This window comes from Agelaius tricolor, unplaced genomic scaffold, assembly GCF_023055355.1.
Source record: "Agelaius tricolor isolate 1412-34295 unplaced genomic scaffold, bAgeTri1.0.p SCAF_7, whole genome shotgun sequence".
Classification (NCBI taxonomy): Eukaryota; Metazoa; Chordata; class Aves; order Passeriformes; family Icteridae; genus Agelaius; species Agelaius tricolor.
The window spans coordinates 19217069-19238568 of NW_027269267.1; the positions used below are offsets into that span (position 1 = coordinate 19217069).

At 41.3% G+C, this 21500-nt stretch overlaps 1 protein-coding gene across 1 annotated transcript; it reads right to left on the reverse strand.

Annotated features, from left to right (window-relative positions):
- Positions 1-3133: 3133 nt before the first annotated feature.
- LOC139591667 (toll-like receptor 7) lies at positions 3134-13990 on the reverse strand. The gene is made up of 2 exons (XM_071430530.1): positions 13895-13990; positions 3134-11350 (listed from the first exon to the last, which is right to left on the reverse strand). Exons 1-2 carry the CDS (start codon positions 13895-13897, stop codon positions 8210-8212), a joined length of 3144 nt encoding a protein of 1047 aa, XP_071286631.1. The 5' UTR covers positions 13898-13990; the 3' UTR covers positions 3134-8209.
- Between the last annotated feature and the right edge of the window lie 7510 nt (positions 13991-21500).

Sequence of the window (21500 nt, forward strand, 5' to 3'; positions counted from 1 at the left end):
CAGTTTGAAGACACTCTCCCTTGTCCTGTCACTACACACCCTTATGAAAGGTTCCTCTTCGTCTTTCTTGTAGGCTCCCTTCAGATCCTCAAAGGTCACAATTAGGTCACCCCAAAGCCTTCTCTTCTCCGGGCTGAAAAATCCCAGTTCTTTCAGCGTTTCCTCAAAGGAGAGATGTTCCATCCCTCTGATCATCTTGGTGGCCTCCTCTGGACTTGCTCTAGCAGGTCCTTCCTGGGCTGGGGATCCCAGAGCTGGATGCAGTGCTGTGGGTGGGCTCTCACCAGAGTGGAGCAGAGGGGCAGAATCCCCTCCCTCACCCTGCTGGCCACCCTGCTTTGGCTACAGCACAGGATGTGTTTGGTTTTCTGGGCTGAAAGTCTGTAACATCAGTTTGGGGGGTAGTGGGTTGGAGACAAAGAGACCACTCACCCCAGTGTTCATGTGGCAACAGAGAGAGTTTGTTCTCAAGCCCTTCCTTATAAAGGGCATTTGAAAAGCCCGGTGTGGATATTTTCATTGGTTTAATATCTACACCCCTTCAGGTTCTGGCCACTGAAGTGTCTGCAGCCGTGGGAGAGATGTGATTGGGCAAAGCCCCTGTCAGTCAGCCCAGGGGCTGGTCAGCTTGCCGAGCACAAGCCAGCTTGTACTATGACATGTGGCAACACAAGTCTGCATGGCCAGGTCACATCAAGGCTCTCATCCACCAGCACCTCCAAGTCCTTCTTGGCAGGGCTGCTCTCCATCTGTTTATCCCCCAGCCTGTGTTGGTAACTGAGGGTTGCCCTGACCCGATGCAGCACCTTACATTTGATCTTACTAAACATCTTACTAAACATCATATTCCCACAGGCCCATTTCTTGAGCCTGCCCAGGTCTTCTGGATGAATCCTGTTCTTCAGGAGCACCAACTGCACCACTCAGGCTGCTGACATCTGAAAATTTGCCAAGGGTGCATCCAATCCCTTAATCTCATGCTCCAATTTGTAATGTTTCATTTAGCCAACATGCATTTTCCATTCATTTACACTACAAGAAATTTTCATATTCTGAAAAACAGTTGCATTTTATAACTACAGTGCAACAGCTACTGTGCTCTGCATGACAACATATTGCCATGGAGAGACAAGGCATAGAGGGAGAGGGAGAGAATGAGACAGAAACTATAAATTATTTTAGTTATCAGGAATTTATGAACAGGAGTTAATACAATTTTAGACTATTTTTCCCCTGAACAATATTCAGTATATAACAAATCACAAAAGATCAGTTAAGGATACATAGAGGAAGACTCAGAAATTAGAGGGAAAAAACCCTAAAAAATTCACAAGGCAATGAGGTGTTAAGTTCTCTTTGTGTGCTATCCTGATTAGTTTAACTTTCATTTAAGTGGTCTTTGGGTCTGGAGAATTTCCCTTCTCCTTCAATCACTGTCTCTGGTCATCCTTCTCAAGCTTACACTTAGTGAAATGTCAACTCTACCGCCAGACCAAGAGGATTAGTTAGGAGGATTGCAAACAAGGCTTAGGCTGTGTTATGCCAAGTTTGCCTTTAAAGTCCTCTGCCCTTTAGCAGAATCAGAAAAAAAATGTGTAGATAGGTATGAGAACATGATTGAGCCTGGAGGCCAAAGTTGTGAGCTTTATTTTTCCCAAGGAAACAATATTAGAGAGGATTTGTGAGTCTGCATCAGGTTGTCTCATGAAAGGACAGCCTAAACTGGAGAGCTGGATAAGGTGGAGGCATTGACACTACCCTTTTCTAGCACCCAGCCCTCAGTGCAGGATCACACTGAAGGAAGGAACTGGAACTCCCTGGGCCTGGCTCCTCCCAGTTAAGAGGGAGTGCTTGTGGCAGGATTTGGGGTTTGACACGCTGAGCTTCTCTTTCTCAATTTTGGCTTGCAGGTCAGCTTCCCACGGAGTGGGCAATTGGAGCATCTGCTCCTCTCCCTTGCTGGTCCTCCAGTCCTGTTATCACCCACACTAGTTTGAAGTGCCTTTCCATGAGACAGTAGAAAATGAGAGCTTTTATTTTTCTTTTGGAAAGAAGAAAAATATTCTCTTGGCCTATCCAAGAGAATTAAATATTTTTTCATTTTACATTAGTAATTACTCATTGTGTGTAAAATTACTAATACAAGAAAATTTTTAAGAACAGAGCCAGACTGGAATTGTCAATTAGTATTTTTTTGTTCCTAGCAATAGAATATGTCTTTGAGAAATTATGTTTCTTTTGTGCTCTTAGGTTCCTCTTTCTTTGGAGCTAGTTGCCAACCTTTACAAAACTTTGAGTTATCCTTCAAAGTTCAGTCTGTCCCTCTCCCAGAGATCACTGGGCTGAGTCAACATGCCAACCTACAATCCATCTTCACTCTTCCCTCTCTCTTTTCAGATCCAGCTGAGGTGCACATCAAAACCAAAACCCAAGATGGTCACCCACACAAGGGGCTTCTTTTCTCATGCCAGGTGCTAGAATGGGTCTTGGGCGGAATTGAAAAAGACATCCAGGGTAAAACAACAGAAAATATGGTTTCTTGATATTAGAGAGATGGAAGCTAAAGCCACTAGCTTTTGCTCCCTTTTTCATCACCTCTTTGACACACTGGTGAAAACCTTTTGTGGCTTTAGGTGCAGGCTATACATCACTTCTGCTTCTTGCAGCAGCCCAAATTTCTGGTTGATTTTCAAAGACAAATAGTCAAGCTCTGGGATTTTGATGAGCTGATGCCAGTGTTGCCTGAGGTGGGATTTAGGACACTAAAACACACTCTGTCACAGAGATGATGTGGAACTTCTGACAGGAACATGCAAGGTGAGAGGCTACAGGGAAGTATGGAAGGACTTTGACATTTCTTTTTCCAAAGGAGCAATGATCAATAAAATTGTTTCTTTGGAAGTTCTTTCTTTTGCATCATGAACAGAAGGATAGACAAACAAGAACATGGATTAGTGAGTGTTTTTCCTAAGTTAATACTAGAACTAAAAGTAAATCCTAGACCAAGGTAATTAGGTTAAGAAATTTTATTATGTACAGAATGCAGGATTCAGCTGCAGTGTTTAGGAGCATAGTCTTGTATGAATATAATCCTTCCACCTGGACTTGTGGACCTCAAATATTGTGGGTAAATTATGGCAAATAATCATTTGGAAACCAGCCAATAAGAATATAAGCTAAAACTTTTCCTCTATGTTTCAGGAAATTTTCCTGTGTTCTCCTACACTGAAAATAATTTGTTACTGTGGGGGATCAGTTGGAAATTGGATTCCAATTATTTCTTCAGTTAGCTAAGCAAAACCATAAAACATTATGTCATGAAAAGAAGGCATATGCACAAAGGGCTTATTTACAGCTTTGCTCTTTAGTTGAAAACAACTCTGTCTGTTGGAAAATAAAAGACTGGGCATGTGTGTTTTTAGGTAACATATACTTTAAGACCTTCTCACTCTTGTGGAATCTTAATAAAATACTGATAAGATATATGATACCAGAGTTGCAGATATTACTGTGGGGAATATGACATAGATAAACCACATAGCTAAGACAGTGTGACTAGAACTTAGCTTGTAAAATGAAAGAAAATATTCAGAAAAATATTTAGAAACTGAAAGTGGAAACCTTCCATTTTACAGCTTGCCAGCTTTTCCAGAATTATGTAAATCTACTATCACTCTTTCAATAATGTCATTGATAGAAAAAGACTGAAACTCTATTTCCTCATATGTTTCTGAATTTTCATCTGCAAAGATGGTTTTGATTTTATGGGAGTTTCTCTTTAAAAAAAGATCAAGTTACCTAGAGATGGTTTTGCTCAAAATGTTGCCCTTAGAATATGCAGAAAAAATAAAGGAAAGAAAACAAAGAGAGATAAGGCCATGCATTTTGATCTGTGGCTATTCTGGTACACTTCTTTAGTTGAGGACTAAATGTCTTGAACAAAGATACTGTCCCACCAAAGAAAACCACCCTAACCACCTTAGTTTTCAGAACTTAGTAGGGCTGTCTCATACTTCACACACTCAAATTAAAAATTTCTCACCAGATACACATTTGATTCTCCATTTTGGCTATTTTTCTAATTAAATAATCCCATGTATAATTACTTCTAAGTGCTCATTAACTAAGGAATGCACACAAATTCCTTTTAGAAGTTGGATATCCAGATTACCTTTTTAATTTCAGCAGCAGCATATGGATTTAGTAGAAACTATTTGACTTCTCTGTGCTTTATTTTTATCACTTATACTTCTAGAGATAATAATAGATTAATGTGTCTTTTGTATTTGGACACAAAATCTGTCTTCCCAAAATATGAGAATAACTTCCATAGACCTTCAGTGGAGTTCATCCAGAGGCAACTGAGAGTAATTATAACCAAAATCATCTGAATATCTTCGTAGTAAATGGAGAAATTTGGCCTGTGGCTGTTTTTTTTTTCAAATGAACAATAGGGTTAATTTCTGCAGGCTGATACTTTCAGAACAAGATTGAGGAAATGAAAAGTCAGGGTTAGTCAGAAGACAAAAATTAAGTTCACAGTTCTAGATGGCCTATTGACCCCCCAGTGTGATCTACTACACAGTGTGTTTTTAAAGATGCTGTTATAAAGTTCCTTTATGGAATATTGTGTTTGCTACATAGCACTCCTTTTATTGCAGAATAAGAGACTAAACAAGCTATGTTGAAATCAGACTTGCTTTGATTTCTGAAGTTCCTTCGAATATAAACTTTTCTCACAGAGGAGGCATCTACAAGTTCCTCATATGTCAGTTCTTAAAAACAGGGAGATCAAAGAGATCAGAGAGGATTTTACAGTCATATAAATCTGTACTGTAAGTATAGATGCTTCTTACCAACTTTCAATGATTCCCATTTTTGTGTCCCACTAATAACAATTATGTAAATAGCACATTTTTTTCTGCCAATTCCAAAAGAATGGTAAAAATTCAATTAATTCACCAATATTCTTCTTCCTTTATCCTCTTTCTGCTCCTTCTGTTCCGTGTGTGGTTCTTCCAGACCACATACCAAAATACCAAATCTAGCCATGTTACAATTTATGTAAGGAAGTAGCAATTGATGCAGAACATTCTTTGGTCATCACAGTGGGTGTTTATAGTACATCAGATACTTTGATGTCCATGTGACATGGTTATTCAAGACCAACTTGCTGCACGGGTAAGCCTGGAGCAGCAGCCACCTTGCCTTACTGAAAGTGTTCTCAATGCGAACACCTATAGAGTTAATGGAGAAAAATCCTACTTTTGGGTTGCAATTAAAATAATTGCATCTTGCATCCCTCTTAAACTGCTGCATTAGGATGAGATATTCATAAAATCTCGTTACAATCTCACCTCTGAAGGGAGAATGACACATAGACTTGTTAATGCAGCTGTAGAAGTCGACTTTTAAATTGGCCAAAAATCCATAGTTCTTCCTCCTAACTGACCTCACACCAAATAACAAGCTATATCATCACAACACCCTGATGTACAGAAACCTCAGAACTCTTCAGTAGTTTGTAATTTGGACACAGCTATACCAACCAGGCAAGCAAGTTCCAAGCTCTGCCAGAGAGAAGTGCCCAAGTGAGGGGGCACAGCTGTGACAGCTGACCTGAACTGGCCAAAGGGATGGCTTGTGCCATAGAATTTCATGCCTAGTATATAAACTGGTGGAGTAACACAGAAAGGGATCTGATTGAGGTTTGGAGATGGGTTGTGCATCAGTTAGCAGGTGGTGAGCTATTAATTGTGCATCACTTGTCATTCATGGGTTTTCTTTCTCCCCCTCTGTCTCTCTCTCTTCCTTTTTTCTTACTATTTTTGTTGCTGCAATATTATATTTCACTTCATTTCAACTACTAAACTGTCCTTATCTCAAGCAGCAAGTGCTACATTTCTTTTCTGATTCATCTTCCCCATCCCACCAGGGTGAGAAGAAGTGAGTGAGTGATTGTGTAGTGCTTAGTTGTTAGTTGGGGTAAAACCACAACATCCTCCCAAGTAACCCAGCCTTGCTTTCACTGGCCATACACTTTCTTTTATCTGCCTTAGCTCCAGAGAAAGATCCCTGGTCAGCCAAGCCAGTCTTCTGCCTCACCAGTTTGACTGCCAGGATTTTGGAATTACATGCTCCTGTTCTCTGAGAAGGTGGTGTTTAAATTTTGACCACAGTGGTAGATCCCAGCATCTTCAAAACCATTTTCTCAAGGGGCCTTACAAACTACTTCCCTGAGTGGTCTGAAGTCTACTCTTCCCACATTCAGACTTTTGCTGGCCATTTTCCTCCTGTCACTAGGTATTTTAAATTCAGATGCTTCATGGTCCAAATTGTCCCTCAATCACCAATTCATTCATGAGGCCTTCTTGTTAGCAAGCAACAAATCAAGGAGGAGAATTTTCCTAGTCACCTCCTTTAGGACCTGCATCAATTTATACTCATTGCTACTCATCTCATACCCATCCTGTGCATGCTTCTCAATGGAAGAGGAAAAATGCCTCTCCTCTAAACCTCAGAAAGGCTAAGTGACCTGGCATTCCTGCCCTTGTCAGTGAGGCTGAGAAAGAGGATCTGCTGCAAATAGGTATTTTGTGGGGAGGCAGAGGGAGTAACTGTGGGATGGAAGTTCCTGTTTCAAGTATTACCTTATGGAGAGAGTCACATTACAGTTCATTTTATATTTAGACATAGAGATTGTTTAGGCTTACAAACAAAAACACCAGAAATACACATTATTAAAATATAACTCTAAAACTCCCAGTTTTTAATGAGGCCCTCATCTTTTTCCTACTTCTGTATTCAATCAATAAAAATGTTGTGAAAAATTGAGAAAGAAAAACCTTTCTTATCTGTTATATTATTATATAAATCTTTTTTATAAATCTATTGTGTTTCTTTGTTTTTTCTGTCTTGTGCCGAAAGAAAGGACCGGCCAGAACACTTAGGTGTGGAAATGCAAGTGGCATCTGAAATAAACAAATTTAAAGCAGTTAACAATGACAACACCAGCCAGAGATGCCACCACGACTATTTGCCAGAAAAGAAAAAGGTCTTTGATCAACAGGGGAGAAGCTGCCCAGACTAATGCAGACAGAAGCACTCAGCAAGGTGAAATATGCTACTTCTCCCAAAACAGACATCATCACATCAAGCAGAGAACCTGCCTCTGTCTTGCTCAGAGGTTTAGGCTGCCTTTACAAAAGGTTTCATGAAATACTCTCATGTGTTCAATGAGTCTGTACTGTGAAACAGAGTGGGGAACAGACACAGATGTTTATTTTTCTTCACTTCTTCAGGATGTCCCTGAAGTCAGACCCATTCCTATCTCAAGTGTTTAGTCTCCCATCAGCTGCTGTGGGAGAGGGATCTGCCTGGGGAACAAGGAGATGAAGGAGGGCATAAGGCTTCTCTGGGGAACCACAGCACAGCTAAAGAAACAGCGGGAAGAATGCTTTCCTTGTGTGACCTGATCTTACATGCTTTTCACTCCGAATTCTGTCTAAATTTTCTTCTGGGGACAGATGGTATTCCTCAGGCTTCAGCCCTGGCTAGAGCAGCTAACACCAAAGATACACTCCGGGCTTGGGTGGAAAAGGTCCTCAAACTGATATAGTACAATATTAGAGAGGAGCCCTAAAGTCTTCAGGGAGGAGCCAGCTCAGTTAAAAGCCCAGGAGGGAGATGAAAGGCAAAGTGAGAAATCTATTTGGAAATTATCAGTAAATGGGTTTGAACTTCTAGTATGCTCTAGTATAGCTGCATGTTCCTCCTTTCTTATCAGCTTTTCCACTTTCTCTTTTTTTTCTTTTCAATTCCTGTCTTTGTCTTTCCACCTCCCTTCTGCCTATTCCTCTGCCTCTCTGCTATCCTGCTCCCCCTCCTTGCTTTCACAAAGCAGCCTGCAAGCCCTCCAGAACCTGATATCACACACCTTCCCATTTTAGCACCTTCCTTTCCCGTGAAGAGATCAGTTAAAAGCAAGGTGAATGTCAACTAAATATCAGTTCTGGCAACATTTTCTATTCAATTTGGAATTACTGGATTTTAAAGTAATGTGCGTCATGGAGTACATGTACATCATGGAGTATAACATCAAAGAGGTATAATTTCTAGGCTTTGACAGTTTCCACAAATGAAGTTCAGGATCTTTTTTTAAGGATCATTTGATCATGTGCATCATAACAATATTTAAGGGAGAGTAGAGCTAAACAGTTTCTTGGAGAAGCTTGTTGTAAGCCAAAGAATTGCTCATAGCTATGGCATTTTTCAGGCACTGCCAGAAGAAGGGCTGAGACTGAGGATTAGTTGGCCATTCCAGGACTGAACTTTTGCACAGCCTCTTCCTCAGACGGACATAGCGGGACTTCTGCAAAACCTTCTCAAGAAATATCAAGATAATGACATCCATTTTTTCATCCAGAAGCCGCTGATGAGCCATATAAAATGTTGTCTTGAAGCGGCCACTTTTAATGTACCTGTTGGTCAGCACAAAAATGGTCTTTTTGCTCAGCTGAATGCTCTGGGAAAGGTTGTCAAAGACTGGCTGTCCTGGGAGCCAGTCCCTTCCTTCCAGGCATAAATTGAACTGCCTGGCTTTTTGGTTTTCCAGCCTTTCTACCAGCTCTTGCAGCACCCACTCATTCACAGCTGGGTCTTCACTGTCATAGGCAATAAAGGCGTCGTAGCAAGCAGCTGGAGAAGACAGGCGCCGATAGCCCTTCAGCCTGGCAGTGCAGTAATGGTAGCTGTACCACACATCCCAGAAGTACAGATGGCTCATCACTGGGATCACCATTAAGGCAAGGATGGCTGAAGCTGTCAGAGCATAAAGGATCAGATATGATGTGTTCAGCTCACAGGTGTACAGATCCAAGAAAACCACGCTCCTTCCCTTATGGGCCCCTGGGCCAGCACAGGTGACGTCAGTGGCCAGAAGAGGAATGGTCACCTGCGTCTGATTGATCCACCAGACAAACCACACAGCCTCACAGTTACACTTGAAAGGATTGCCGTGCAAAAGCAGCATCTTCAGGTTGTTAATGACATTTTCAGGAAAGCTAGATCTCCTAATTATTTCAATCTTGTTTGAGCTGAGGTCCAAATACCTCAATTTAAAAGCACCTCTGAGAAAATGTTTGGTTAGCATTTGAATGCGATTGTTTCGGAGCATCAGTTCTTGGAGAGATGAAGAGCAATTGGACAGTTCTCGGGGAACATTAGTCAGAAGGTTATTGCTCAGGTCCAGAGTTACCAGGTTCTTCAGAGAGGGGAGGTTTCCCCAGATAAAACTCTTCAGTCGATTATTTGTTAAGTTAAGGATCTTGAGACTGGGAGGCATTTCTCCAAAAACACTATGAGGCAAAAAACTGAGTGAGTTGAAGGAAATATCCAATTCTTCCAGGCTGGTCAGATTCTTGAAGAAGGACAAGTATCTAGAATTGCCATCCACCCATAAAGCATCTAAACGATTGCCTCTGAATTCTAAAATTCGAAGAGATTGACTTTCCATTCCTGTATCAATCGTGGTAGAAATGTCATTCTCATTCATCATCAGCTTCCTCAAATGGGCTAGATTTTTAATAAAACTAAGCAGCTGAGTAACACCTTCTGTCATAAAATAATGCTGGTTATTGCTCAGATCCAGAATTTCTAAAAGTTTGAGTTCTTTGAAAGCAGTTTGGTATAGCAAATCAACCCTGTTGTTAGAAAAATCCAGATATTTCAATTCAGACAAGGAAGAGAATTCACTTCCGTTTAAAGTTTGACTTATTGCATTATCTGACAAGTTGAGACATTTGAGGGAGCTAAGTCCCTGGAAGTCTGAGGGGTTAACAAAAAATACATTGTTTCTGCTTAAATCCAGAGTTTTTCCATAGTTAAGGCAATCTTCCTTAACTAAAGACTGGTAGGAAGAAGCCTCTATGTCTTTGGAACGGCAACTTCGCTCATACTCATCATACCTGAAATAATGCATCTCTTGTTGTACTTGCCTGTTGGATTGCTCAAGTGAAATGCCAGGATTGGAGCAAAATCCATAGAAGTTGCTTTCCCCTGAAGAAGGAGAAATTTTATTCACTGAGAGGTCAATGAACTTAAGAGCTGGGAATTCTTTAAACACTGTCATGTCTGCAACTTTAATAAAATTAGTCCCGAGATCCAACATCGTTAGATTCCTAAGACTGAGCAGTGGATGTAGATCTCGTGCCCTCAGTTCTTTAAAGACATAACCCTTGAGCCTCAGGGTTTCCAGGTTAGAGAGGGAGGAAAATGTCTTCGAAAGATTCAAGTAGGGAGAATACACCTTCAGCTCAAAGTTAAAGGACAGATCAAGCTGCACAAGGCTAGGGAGAAATGTCAAGAACTGAGCATCTCCAATCTCCTTCATGAGGAAATTTTGGGAGAGGTCAAGTTCTTTGAGATTCTTGATGCTTTTAAACCAGCTGCTGGGTATGCTCTGAAGAGAGTTACTGTGAAGCCGCAAAATCCTTAAATTTTCCAAGGAGTCAAAAGCCTTTGGATGGATCTGAATTGAGTTCCTGGGACAGGGAATGCAAGGATATGGGGCATTATAGCAACGTGGGCAATTGCCACTTAGGTCAAGAATTTCTAGGTTGGGAAGGCCACTTAAATCCTGTTCTTGAATCTCTTGAATCATGTTGTTGTAAATATACAATTCCTTTAGAGTAGATGACAAATTGGGTGGGACTTGTGTTAAGTTATTGGACTTCAGGGATAGAATTGTTAACTTTTTCAGTGCCAGGAAGGCTGTTTCCTCAATTTCAAATGAAACATTGCATGGATTGCGGTAGTAACAGTTCTGTCCAAGATACAATACCTCGATGTTTGCTAGCTCTGAGAAGCTGGCTTTTTGGATAGAAAAGATATGGTTTGCTTCCAGGCTCAGCAAGGTTAAAGTAGCAGGAAGACCTCGGGGTATTTCTGCCAGCTGGTTTGCATCCAAATACAATGACTTCAGTCTTGTCAGGGCAGCAAAACTGCCATTCTCAATTTTCAGTGGGCTGGTGCACACATTATTTTTGGGCCCCAGTTTGACAGGCACACAGTTGCATCTGAAGTCAATCTCCTGGAGGTTTTCAAGACGATCAAAGGATGTTGGGTAGATGTGGGGAATATGGTTAATACTCAGGGTAAGGTTGGTAGCATTCCCAGGGATCCCTCTGGGGACTTCTGTAATGCGCCGGTCGGTGCAGTCCACTGTCACAGTATCTTCTGAAGATTTAACATCACAGGGTAAAGTTTTGGGAAACCAAACCCCTGACAGCAGCATTGGGAATATGAAGAGCAAGATAAACGGCCAAGCATTTGACATCTTTGCACATGGTACCTAAAACCAAGGAAAAATGGAGATATTAGTTTAATGCAATGGGAATATTTCATCTATACTCTGGGTCAGACTAACTATACATCTAAATTCTGGTTCTTGTCTCACACTGATGAGGAATAAATGTGCAAGTAGGATTAGAAGTTTCAGGAGACATACACTGGTGTTTCCTTTCTTTTCTTTTTCCCAGTGGACACAGCATTTTATGCATGTGAAGAACGTTATGAGACTAATGAAAGAGTGTCTAGCCTAGCCAAATGGCCCCTGATATCCAAGCAATTGCCTGTCTTCATCTTTTATGGTGGAGCAATGTACCCCAGGGCCAAGAGCATTGGCCAAGGTAATTGCCCATGGAGCATAGCAGAGAGCTGATAGGGAAACCATAGAGGCTCCTTGCGCTGCCAGACATTTTGCTCCATCACGTGGGTACCCTTTACTGTGCATCTGATAATGCACACCACAGTAGACCATGAAATGCTGGCTGTCACCAGCCATGGACACAGAACCTGCAGTCAGAGAGGGCAGTACTAGCAGCCACTGCACATCAAAGTCCACCTTTAAAACAAGGAAGATGTAGGAATGAGGCCTACAGCCATGAGATATGCTGTTACATATGTGGTAAGGGGATTTCCATGGGATCTGTGGCTAAGGGCTTACTCTGGGCATTATGGTCTGCTGAAGTGTGATACATTATCAGGCAGAAACAAGTAACCCTTTTACCCTCAGTCAGCCAGGTAGAAGAGGAAGTGATGCTAAAGTTTCACAATTCTGTACTTTCCTTGTGCAAGACCTAAAGTCTTTGTAATCGCTTTGTTGCTCTTGGTATCCCTCATTTACATAGAAGGGGCTTCTCTCTGTCCCAATTAAAGACAGCAGTAACAGAATATTTGACCACAGTCTCGCTTCCACTTCTCCCAAAAGTATAAACTGGCATTTGAAATCTTCATTGGCAGACGATGAGAATACAGCCATTTTACATACCAGTCAATGGAGTTATTTCTCTCTCTTCACAAAACTAGGGAGGCTTCTTTGGTAAGATTTGCACTGGGAGCACTTACATAGCACTGTACATTTTTATGTTGCAAGTCTAGTGTATTTATTAATTATCCAATAAATTGCATTGTTGGTGAATCTGTGTTCATGGAAGTTCTTATTGAACTAAACCAGACTTGTAGTGAATAATCAGTAATACTCCCAACTGGTGAATCTGTTCAGGAATGAGATGAGACTTGTAGTGTAAATCAGACTATTGTTGCATCTGGGAACCTGACCAGATTAGTAGTATTTAATTGGCTCAAATCAGAAATTAAGCCCAAACACACCCAGCCCCTCTGATTTCTGTGGACCAGCTGGAAAGCAAGGGAAGTTATTTTATGCCAAATTGCTGCATACTTAATGCAACAGGAGGAAAAGCTAATTAGATTCAACCTTTAAAGATGTGATAATCCAAAATAAACACGGTCCACGCATTAGAGCATGACATGGGCAAGGTATGATTGCAGTCTAGATTGAAGACACAAAACATGAACAAGACTTTCTACATGAACTTGTATGCAGCCATTGCACTCAGACCCTTAATTTTTGGTGCTTACCCGAGTTGCTTACTTTATTGTCATTAACCTAGGCTGCACTGACATTCAAGAGAGGAAGGGGAGAAGGAAGAGAGAGACTGAGAGATCCCTCTCCAGCTGCTGCTTGGCTCTGAAGACTGAGAGAGCTCTGGCTTACTACACACCAGAGAGTAATGCTGCACATTTAGGTGCCTGTAAATAGGTGCAAAGAATCTGGGGTTTGAAAGTTCTCATGAATATACTTGTAAGTTTCTCATGTAGTTCAGTTTTTTAGGGACCTAAGTGTGGTTGCAGAGCCAGCCTAGCTTTTTGTGCTTCACTTCTTTGTATGGTCTTCCCTTTCCTGATAATCTTTTTAATGCATTAACTATTTGAACTGTATAGAGTTACAGTCTGCTGCTGAATCTGGATATTCACATGTGTAAAACCTTGCGTCCATTATAGTACCAGAACAAACAAAAAAGACTTCTAAATAAGAGCAAAAAGCAATGCTGTCTTGTGCAATGTGTTTGCAATGAGAGGCTTGCTTAATAGTACAGCTAGAGTTTGGGAGCTGTTCTTTTCTCTGTGATCTATGCTTGGCTTTATAAGAAGTTTGAAAAGGACTAATCTACTGATCTTAATTTGCATGTGCATAAAATCTTAATGATTTAGGGTGTTCTTCAAATATTCAGCAACAGTACAGCTATGTGTTTCTGAAGGAAGGTTTTCTGCTGGGGTTCCATGTATTTGTTCATGGGGGAAAAGCTAAAGGAACACCTCAGAAGTTACAGCAAGTAGAAAATATATTATGCTCATTCTGAAGTACAGGAGTACAGATAAATCCTTTCCTTTCATAATTCTCTGCAGCTTCTAACCATAACAGTAAACTGAACCATTTGGAAAACAGAGAAGCAGAATATTTTCTTGAAAATCTTCCACAACAATTCCAGTCAAAATTGTCTATGAGTAAATTTAAAATAAAAGTTTAACATACCATATTCTTTGCGCTTCTAGGTCTGACAGATTAGATTCTGGAAGAAACCATAAACTGGAGCAGAAGAGAGCAGCATCAAAGTGGTTTCCAGTGGTTCATCTGTGGTGTAGGGGAGAATGTGACTTGACATAACTCACTCAAGACAACAGTAATCTACACTGCATCTTCTTTCTCTTCGTCTGAATACCAAAGGAACACAACTTCAAAATCCTTAATGAGAGAGTATGAGATTAATCAGCTAGGAGAGACAAAGGCATCAGGAAAGGGTAATACTCATGTGATCAACAAAGTTTGCAGAAGCTCAAGTTCCTTTTTTTTTCCTTTTTTAAATGTAAGCTGCATGAAGGGAGACAAAAATTGTTAATTGACATGGAATTTTAGTAATTTTTATAATTGTTATTTGGGATTTATTTCTGCAGTTACTAGCTTCAAGGATTCAGATCTTTCTAAGGATCACTTGTGCACTAATACAAGCAGACAAATCTCTTAAGCGGAATACTTTATGTAGAGGTCTGGAAGAAATGTCTGTTAAGTGAAAGGAACTTGGGGAAGGGAACCAAAACCAAGACAAAAAGGATAAGGACATAGGTAACTGAACACAAAGAAGTGAAAACTCTGTGGAAGTGTGTGCACATGTTGGATTGTGAATGATTTTTTCAGGTAACCAGCCACATCCATGATACTGTCGCTGGGATAGGAGGTGCTTAGTGTCCCCTTTGCTTGCATGAAGGTTTTCTAAAACATAACATCCAGTCACCCAACCTTATAATTTTTGACAGGTGCTCCCTCACAATCTATGACTACAAACTGTGGAAATTTTAATAGCTGTACCAACACTTAGCAGTTTCTTTTGCTCTCAGGTTGATCTTTTTTTTGTTTGTTTTAATATTAGGAACTTGTTGTCAACCAACTAAGAGCTCAAGGAGTTTCAATTCTATGTAAAATGAAACTGCAACTTTAGCTGAGTGCTAGTAAAATGCCCTCCTTATCTTTATTTAGTTTTTACCTATGAAATGTGGGAAGCAAAATACAGCAATAATTCACTTCAGAGACTGAGGCAGGGTAAATGGAGGGGAGTTTTCAGAAATATAACTTGAGTTTTAGAGGCACAGGGAGTTACCGGTTTACTGATTTTAAAAGTTCAGTTTCCCTCAGAAGTTGCACAAAATCTCTTGCCTCCTCTGAAACACGAAGAAACTGAAAGCAGAAAAGTGCTTCCTACTACATCTCATGTTAGGGGAGGATCTACTGGGAAGAGTAGTGTTGTGAGTGAGGAAAATAATTTAAAATAAAGCAGGAGTCCTTAATTGTCTTAATCGAACATCTATACATTTGGTTGACAGTTGGCTTGTAATCAGTTTGGTGAACTCATATATCCTTTTTTTTTCCCTTTGTCTACAGGAGGTTGCTTTATGTCAATTGTCAAAATCAAGATTCCACTGTGTTTATTTTAAATCTTAATAAGTTTACTCAGAGTCTTAAGGTCTTGCTGCAATGTCTTTTCTCCAAAGTGCTGACCCTGATTTCAAGAATAAGGCTACAACTCCATCTATTCATGATTAATACAGTGCAGCATTACATGGCATAATTTGCCCACAAAATTGTTCAAGAAAGCCAGTTATCTTGCTCAGTTTTTGAAGTACATAAGTTGAATTTTCAAACTGAAGTTGCAGATAGGCGTTGCAAAAATGTAGTTTGCAAGCACTAAAAATAACCAAAAAATAAATAGAAGACAGCACGTGAGGAGATTGTCCTACAACAAGGGCAGAGGAAGCACTCAGGGAAGGCTGATGAGGGAGGACACGCTGCCAGATCTGCATTAAGAGCCTACCCAAGCTCAGGTTGCTGAGATATGGCTGAGGGAGCCACTAATACCACAGAAACAGACACTGCCTTTTCTGAAAGCTCAGGCTGCCCTAGGCTACCTCAGTACCAGGAGTGACTGTTTGGTTTACAACAGGTTAAAATTGTTTGCTCGAAGAAAGGCGCCCAGCACTCGTTTTTGAAACTGAGTTACCTTCAAGGGAGACAGAAGGCATCCTGGAATAGCTGAAATAAGATGGAGCTATTTTCCAAGGTCTCCAGGGTCAGCACTGCAACTGTGTCCCTTCTACTTGCCCCTTCCTCAAGGGCAGGTAAGACAAGAGTAGCCACAGACATCATTTCTTCTTTTCTCTGAGGGATGATGAGGAGAAGTGCCAAGGCAGTACTGCTAGAAGTGATGGTGCATGGCAATGGAGAAAGTGGTGGCAAATCATAAAACTGGCAGGTTCAGAAGAAGTTTGGCACCTGTAAGTGGGATATCCTCAAATCCTGCTTCTTACTGATGGCATTGCTAGCCTTTTTTCATATTTCATGTAGGTAATCCTGCCATGGTTTATGAAGTCATCTTCAGGCAAGAGCACTGAGGGAGCACTGGAGCAGCCCCTGCAGGACAACGTGGAACTCAGACGCTGCTGGACCCAAACAAATCACATAGCAGGAGAGCAGCTCCATATGAAAGAAAGGCTTAAGATTATGGCAGGCAAGCTACTGTAACACAGCTCATATTAGACATGCATGCATGCCAATTTATGGAGTTTTAAAGACCGTAGGACATAATTTTTTCATTTATTTTAGACCTTAATACTGCCTTTTTAACAACCATTTCTATCTGTGAGGGATACTATTCAATAGAGATTATTTTGATTTTAATGTCATGAACTGCACTTGAAATGGATTGATTTCTTGTCTCCCTCTATGTATGTATATTTATAAATGAAAAATAACTATATGCAATAGGAATGTATTTTGTATCATGTATATATTGCGTGTTATCCATATAGTTGCAGATACACCATAGCACAAACATTTTACTTGTTTAACCAAGTCCAGAGCCATGCCATTTACCGTGGTGCAGGATTCCCCTCCCAGCCTTGTGACCTTCCTTCCTGCTTGCTCTGGAGCCTGTCCTGGAGGCAGATTTCCCTTTGCTTTCACACCACTGTTCTCTGAACCCTACCCCTGCAAGCCTTGTTGGGACCAGGGGTCTCCTCAGAGCTGAGTGGCAGTGGCATATGCCTCACTCTTGCCTTCCCTGAAAAGTCACTTTAGAAGTGAAGTGTTGATGTGTGCCACTGCCACCAGTACACCCTGCTTCAGCCCCTGCTCATGGATTTAGTTAATGCCAGTTCATGAGGCAAGCAGCCATCACCTGTCACTGAGTGAATCACATCTTCATTACCCTTCACCTCATTCTCAGGCCCTGAAGGTTCTGTGAACCCAGAAGAAAACGTGGACAAACCATTTTTTTTTCTCCCTCCCATCCTCAAGGTTCCTGGGCATCAGGTGACTGCTCCCCTCCTTACTGTCCTGGAGGGTCCCAGGCCCCTGGCCACCAGGCCCCCATGGAAGAGGGAGGTGAAGTGCAGAAGCCCACAGTCTAGAGATCCAACCAGGTATGAGGCATAAGGGGGGGACCTGACCCAGAGCTGCTGCTGGACAGACAGTGAAACCCATCAACCTCCAGCAGCAGGGATGCCTCCACCATTGTTTGGACCCTCTGAGGATGGGAGGGAGTTACTTATTCTTTTATATGTTTTGAGAGTCTAATTATAATTGCTATATTGATAGAGCAAAGGATGGACTAAGATTTGACTTGCTCTGCACAGGGTTCAAGTCAATAAAATAAATTCTGTATTACACTACTGACAACTTACAAAAGTTGTTTTGTAGAAATCCTGTGGCATTTTAATAATAATAATTGATGTGCTATATAATCACAACATCTTATCAAAAATTCTTTAATTGTAACTAAAATACAGCACCATCATAATTTTGCCAAAGACTAGCTCTTCCTGTAGTGTTGGATGAAAGCCATCCACTATGAATCTTGCTAATAAGAGCAGATATCTATGTGTATGCACATGCATGGGGGCACAACACCTAATCTGAGCAGGGAATTCAGCAAGTCTCTATGATTTGCCTATTCTGTACAATTTCTTTTATTCTTTGCCTTCTTTTACATTTTCTTACAAGTATAGCTCAACAAAGGCCTGTAAAAGACAGCCATGAGTATCCACAATCACATCTCATTTGTCACAACAACCATACTGGGTCTGGCTGAGATGGGGCCTGTTTTCTCCATAGCAGCCCTGTGGTACCCTGGTACAGATTGGTGACCAAAGCAGTGTGGGTTACACACCAGCATGTGGGGAATTTGCAGAGCCTCAAGGCCTTCTCCACTCCTCACACTGGTGAGCAGGCTGTGGGTGAGCCAGAGTCTGGGAGGGGGCACAGCCACAATTACGGAGCTCAGCTGACTAAAGGCATAACTCATGCTATTAAGGTTCTATGGGCAGCAATAAAACTGGGGAGGGGTGGCATGATGTGGATTTAGCTAAAGCAGGCATCACTCAGAGCCTAGCTGGGCACTGGTCTGCTGCCAGGAGGTAGTGAGTGATCACTTTTGCATCATTTGCCTTTTTCTTTTTCCCTTAACTTATTAGCCTGGCTTTATCTCTGCCCAGGAGCTTTATCTGCAACAAAGAGCTGCTCTGAAGCTGCCCTCCCGATCCTCCCCCTAGCCTGGATGTGGATAGGTGGGCCTTGGCTGCCAGACACGCTCAGCTGCCACTCAGAGACCACAGAGCACCAGCACTGACAGCAGACACCTGACAAATGACTGAGAGAGAGACTTGTACAGTGAAACACGCCCAGGTTTCACTCCCCATAGTCACTGCCTCAGAAACAGCCTCTGAGTGTTTGACATTTAAAACCCCTGGAGTCTATGACAAGAGCTTCCAGCAAAGCTGCAAACATCAAATACTCTTACCAAGAAAGCCAAAAATGTGTACTTGCACCAGGGCAGTGGAATGATTAAAAGTAAGGCTTACAGACTAAATGAGCTAAATCCTCCAATTTTGGCTATGCAATGGAGTATATTTTCAGTTATCTCAAAAGAATGCCGCAGAGAGAGGAACGTTTCCCACCAGGCTGAATTGACAGATCTTCAGACCAGAATCCAGGCATGGACCAGGGAGCATAGAGAATTAAACACCAAACCCCTCAACATTTTCTGTTCTCATGGCTTTAAATTCCATCAAAACGGAGGCAGTTCTCACAGAGCTGTTGGAAGTCACCTGTAACTCCTCAGAAGCATTTTGGGCACACATACAGTAAGATTAGTTCTGCAATTCTGCTTAGTTCTGCTCTTTCCTCCATCTCATCAAATATAGTTGAGTGGGTTTGCTTCCAACAATCTGAGAAATACAAATTTCCACTGCTCATGAAATGCAACTCAGATTCCCAAGGAAATTTAAACATTGTGTCCCTACTGTCAGACCATAAAAAACAAGAGAAGGGTAATCTATTATGAAGATGTTTAGCAGTCTGGTGTGATTAACAGTTCATCCTTATGTTCAAGACAGCTGCAGCATGATTTATGAACAAGGTTTGTATGACAGTCAATGTTCTATTTGACTTGTTTTAATGTTTCTCTATTTGACTTGTGCAGGCCACAATCTGCATAAGAAGAGTCTCAAAAGAACAGAAGCTCAAGCAACCTCTGGGCACAAGTAATTTTGAAGCTTTATTTACAATACTTGTGCACAGGGAAGGCAAAAAATTCAGCACTTTATTTGAAACAAAGATCTGATATACAAAGCAACTGAACTGATACAGGGCATTAAATGCCTTTAGTGTAGTGCTCAGGTGTAAACTTTGGTATAATTATGTGGCCCCAGACTTCGGGATTATTAACAGATTAACTGCAAAGTAATGTGAGTTAAATGATCTTGCTTTTGAGAAATTTCTTTACCAAATAAAGCAATACTGTTGATTCATTGTGTTATTGTGTTAAAACATAGTTATAGGCTCGTCAGGAAGGACAGGCAGTGCAGGGAAGTCAGGGAATGGCTCTTTATCTTAGGGAGGGGTTGGTGATGATGTGTTGAGAGTCTCTGGGAACGATGAAGATGTGTATTGTTGTGGGAGTATGCTATCAACCACCCATCTGGAACCATGACACTAAGGAATTACTCCAAAAAGAATTAAGAAAATATCTTTAGGTCAGCTATCCTTGTCCTTATAGGTGACCTTAACTTCCTAGACCTGAATTAAAAACACTATACAATGGACACAAGCAGTCTTGAAGCAGGTTGAAGATGATTTCTTGGTGGAGATAGTAAGGAGCCAACTAGGGAACGTGCCCACCTAGATTTGTTGTTTGGAAGCAGAGAGGGATTCATGGACAATGTGGTGATTGGTGACTGTCTCAGTCACAAGGAACACAAAGTAGTTGAACTTCAAATCATTGGTTTACAAACACAACCATAAGAAATCACAGCATCATAAAATAATTAAGGTTGGAAAGACTGTAAGATTATCAAGTCTAATCATCAACCTAGCACCATGGCCATGTTCAATATTAAAACATATCAAGTGCCATATCCATGTGTTTTTTAAACAATTGTGAGGATGGTGACTTCACCACTTCCCTGGGCAGTCTGTTCCATTGCTTGACAACCTTTTCCATGATGTTATTTTTCCTAATATCTAATGTAAACCTCCTCTGATGCAACTCCAGTCCATTTCCTTTCATCCTGTCACTTTCTACATGAGAGAAAAGACTGACTCTCACTGAGTAGCCTCCTTTCAGGTGGTGGTAGAGAGTGATAAGGTCTCCCTGAGCTGCCTTTTCTCCTGGCCAAACAATGCTATGGAGAATTGTGTAAAAGGATTTACTGAACTCTAGATAGACAACGTCCACAGCCTTTCCCTCATCCTAAGCAGGTCATTTTGTCACAGAAGGAGAACAGGTTGGTCAAGGAAGACCTGCCTTTCATAAACCCATGCCAGATGGACCTCATGCCCTGGTTTTCCTGTACTTCTTGCGTGATGGCATTCAAGACGATCAGCTCCATGATCTTCACTGGCACCGATGTCAGGCTGACAAGCCTTTAGTTCCCCAGATGCTCCTTCCAATGTTAAAATAAAATCCAAACATCCACTCTTCTAAACAGGCCCTGATCTTTCTCTTGCTTCTGTTGTAAATCAATAACACCACTATGATAATTTGGAGGGGAAAAAAATCCTTATTGTCTGTAATATTATATGAGCATTAGTTTTCTTGTTTGTTTTTGTGTTCTTGTCTGTCTGCATGCCTACTAAACTAAATCAAAAAGGAACTATTTAAAGAAAGGACAAGACAGAAGACCTAGGCAAGGAACTGCCAGAGACAGCTGAGATTACAGAATCATAGAATGGTTTGGGTCAGATGGGATCTGGAATATATCTAGTTCTTTGTCTCTTTGGTTTAACTGAATTTCTCCATCTGCCTTGCGCCTTTCCCTCTGCCCATCTACTGGCCTCTCCTTCTTCTTGTACCCATGCACAAGGAATCCCTTTATCTTATACAGCCTACAAGATCTTCTGAACTCATACCTCTCAATTTCAGTCCACACACATACTTCCAAGTCTCTTCAGATTTGTGATCTTTTTAACTGAGCAACAATGGGAGAGTTCCTGTACCAGACCCAAGCCCCTGACATCAGTCTCAACAGAATTTTCTTTCCCCAGTTTCCCCACTCAGACAGAAGTGGTAGACTCAGAAGCTGTAAGCCTAAGA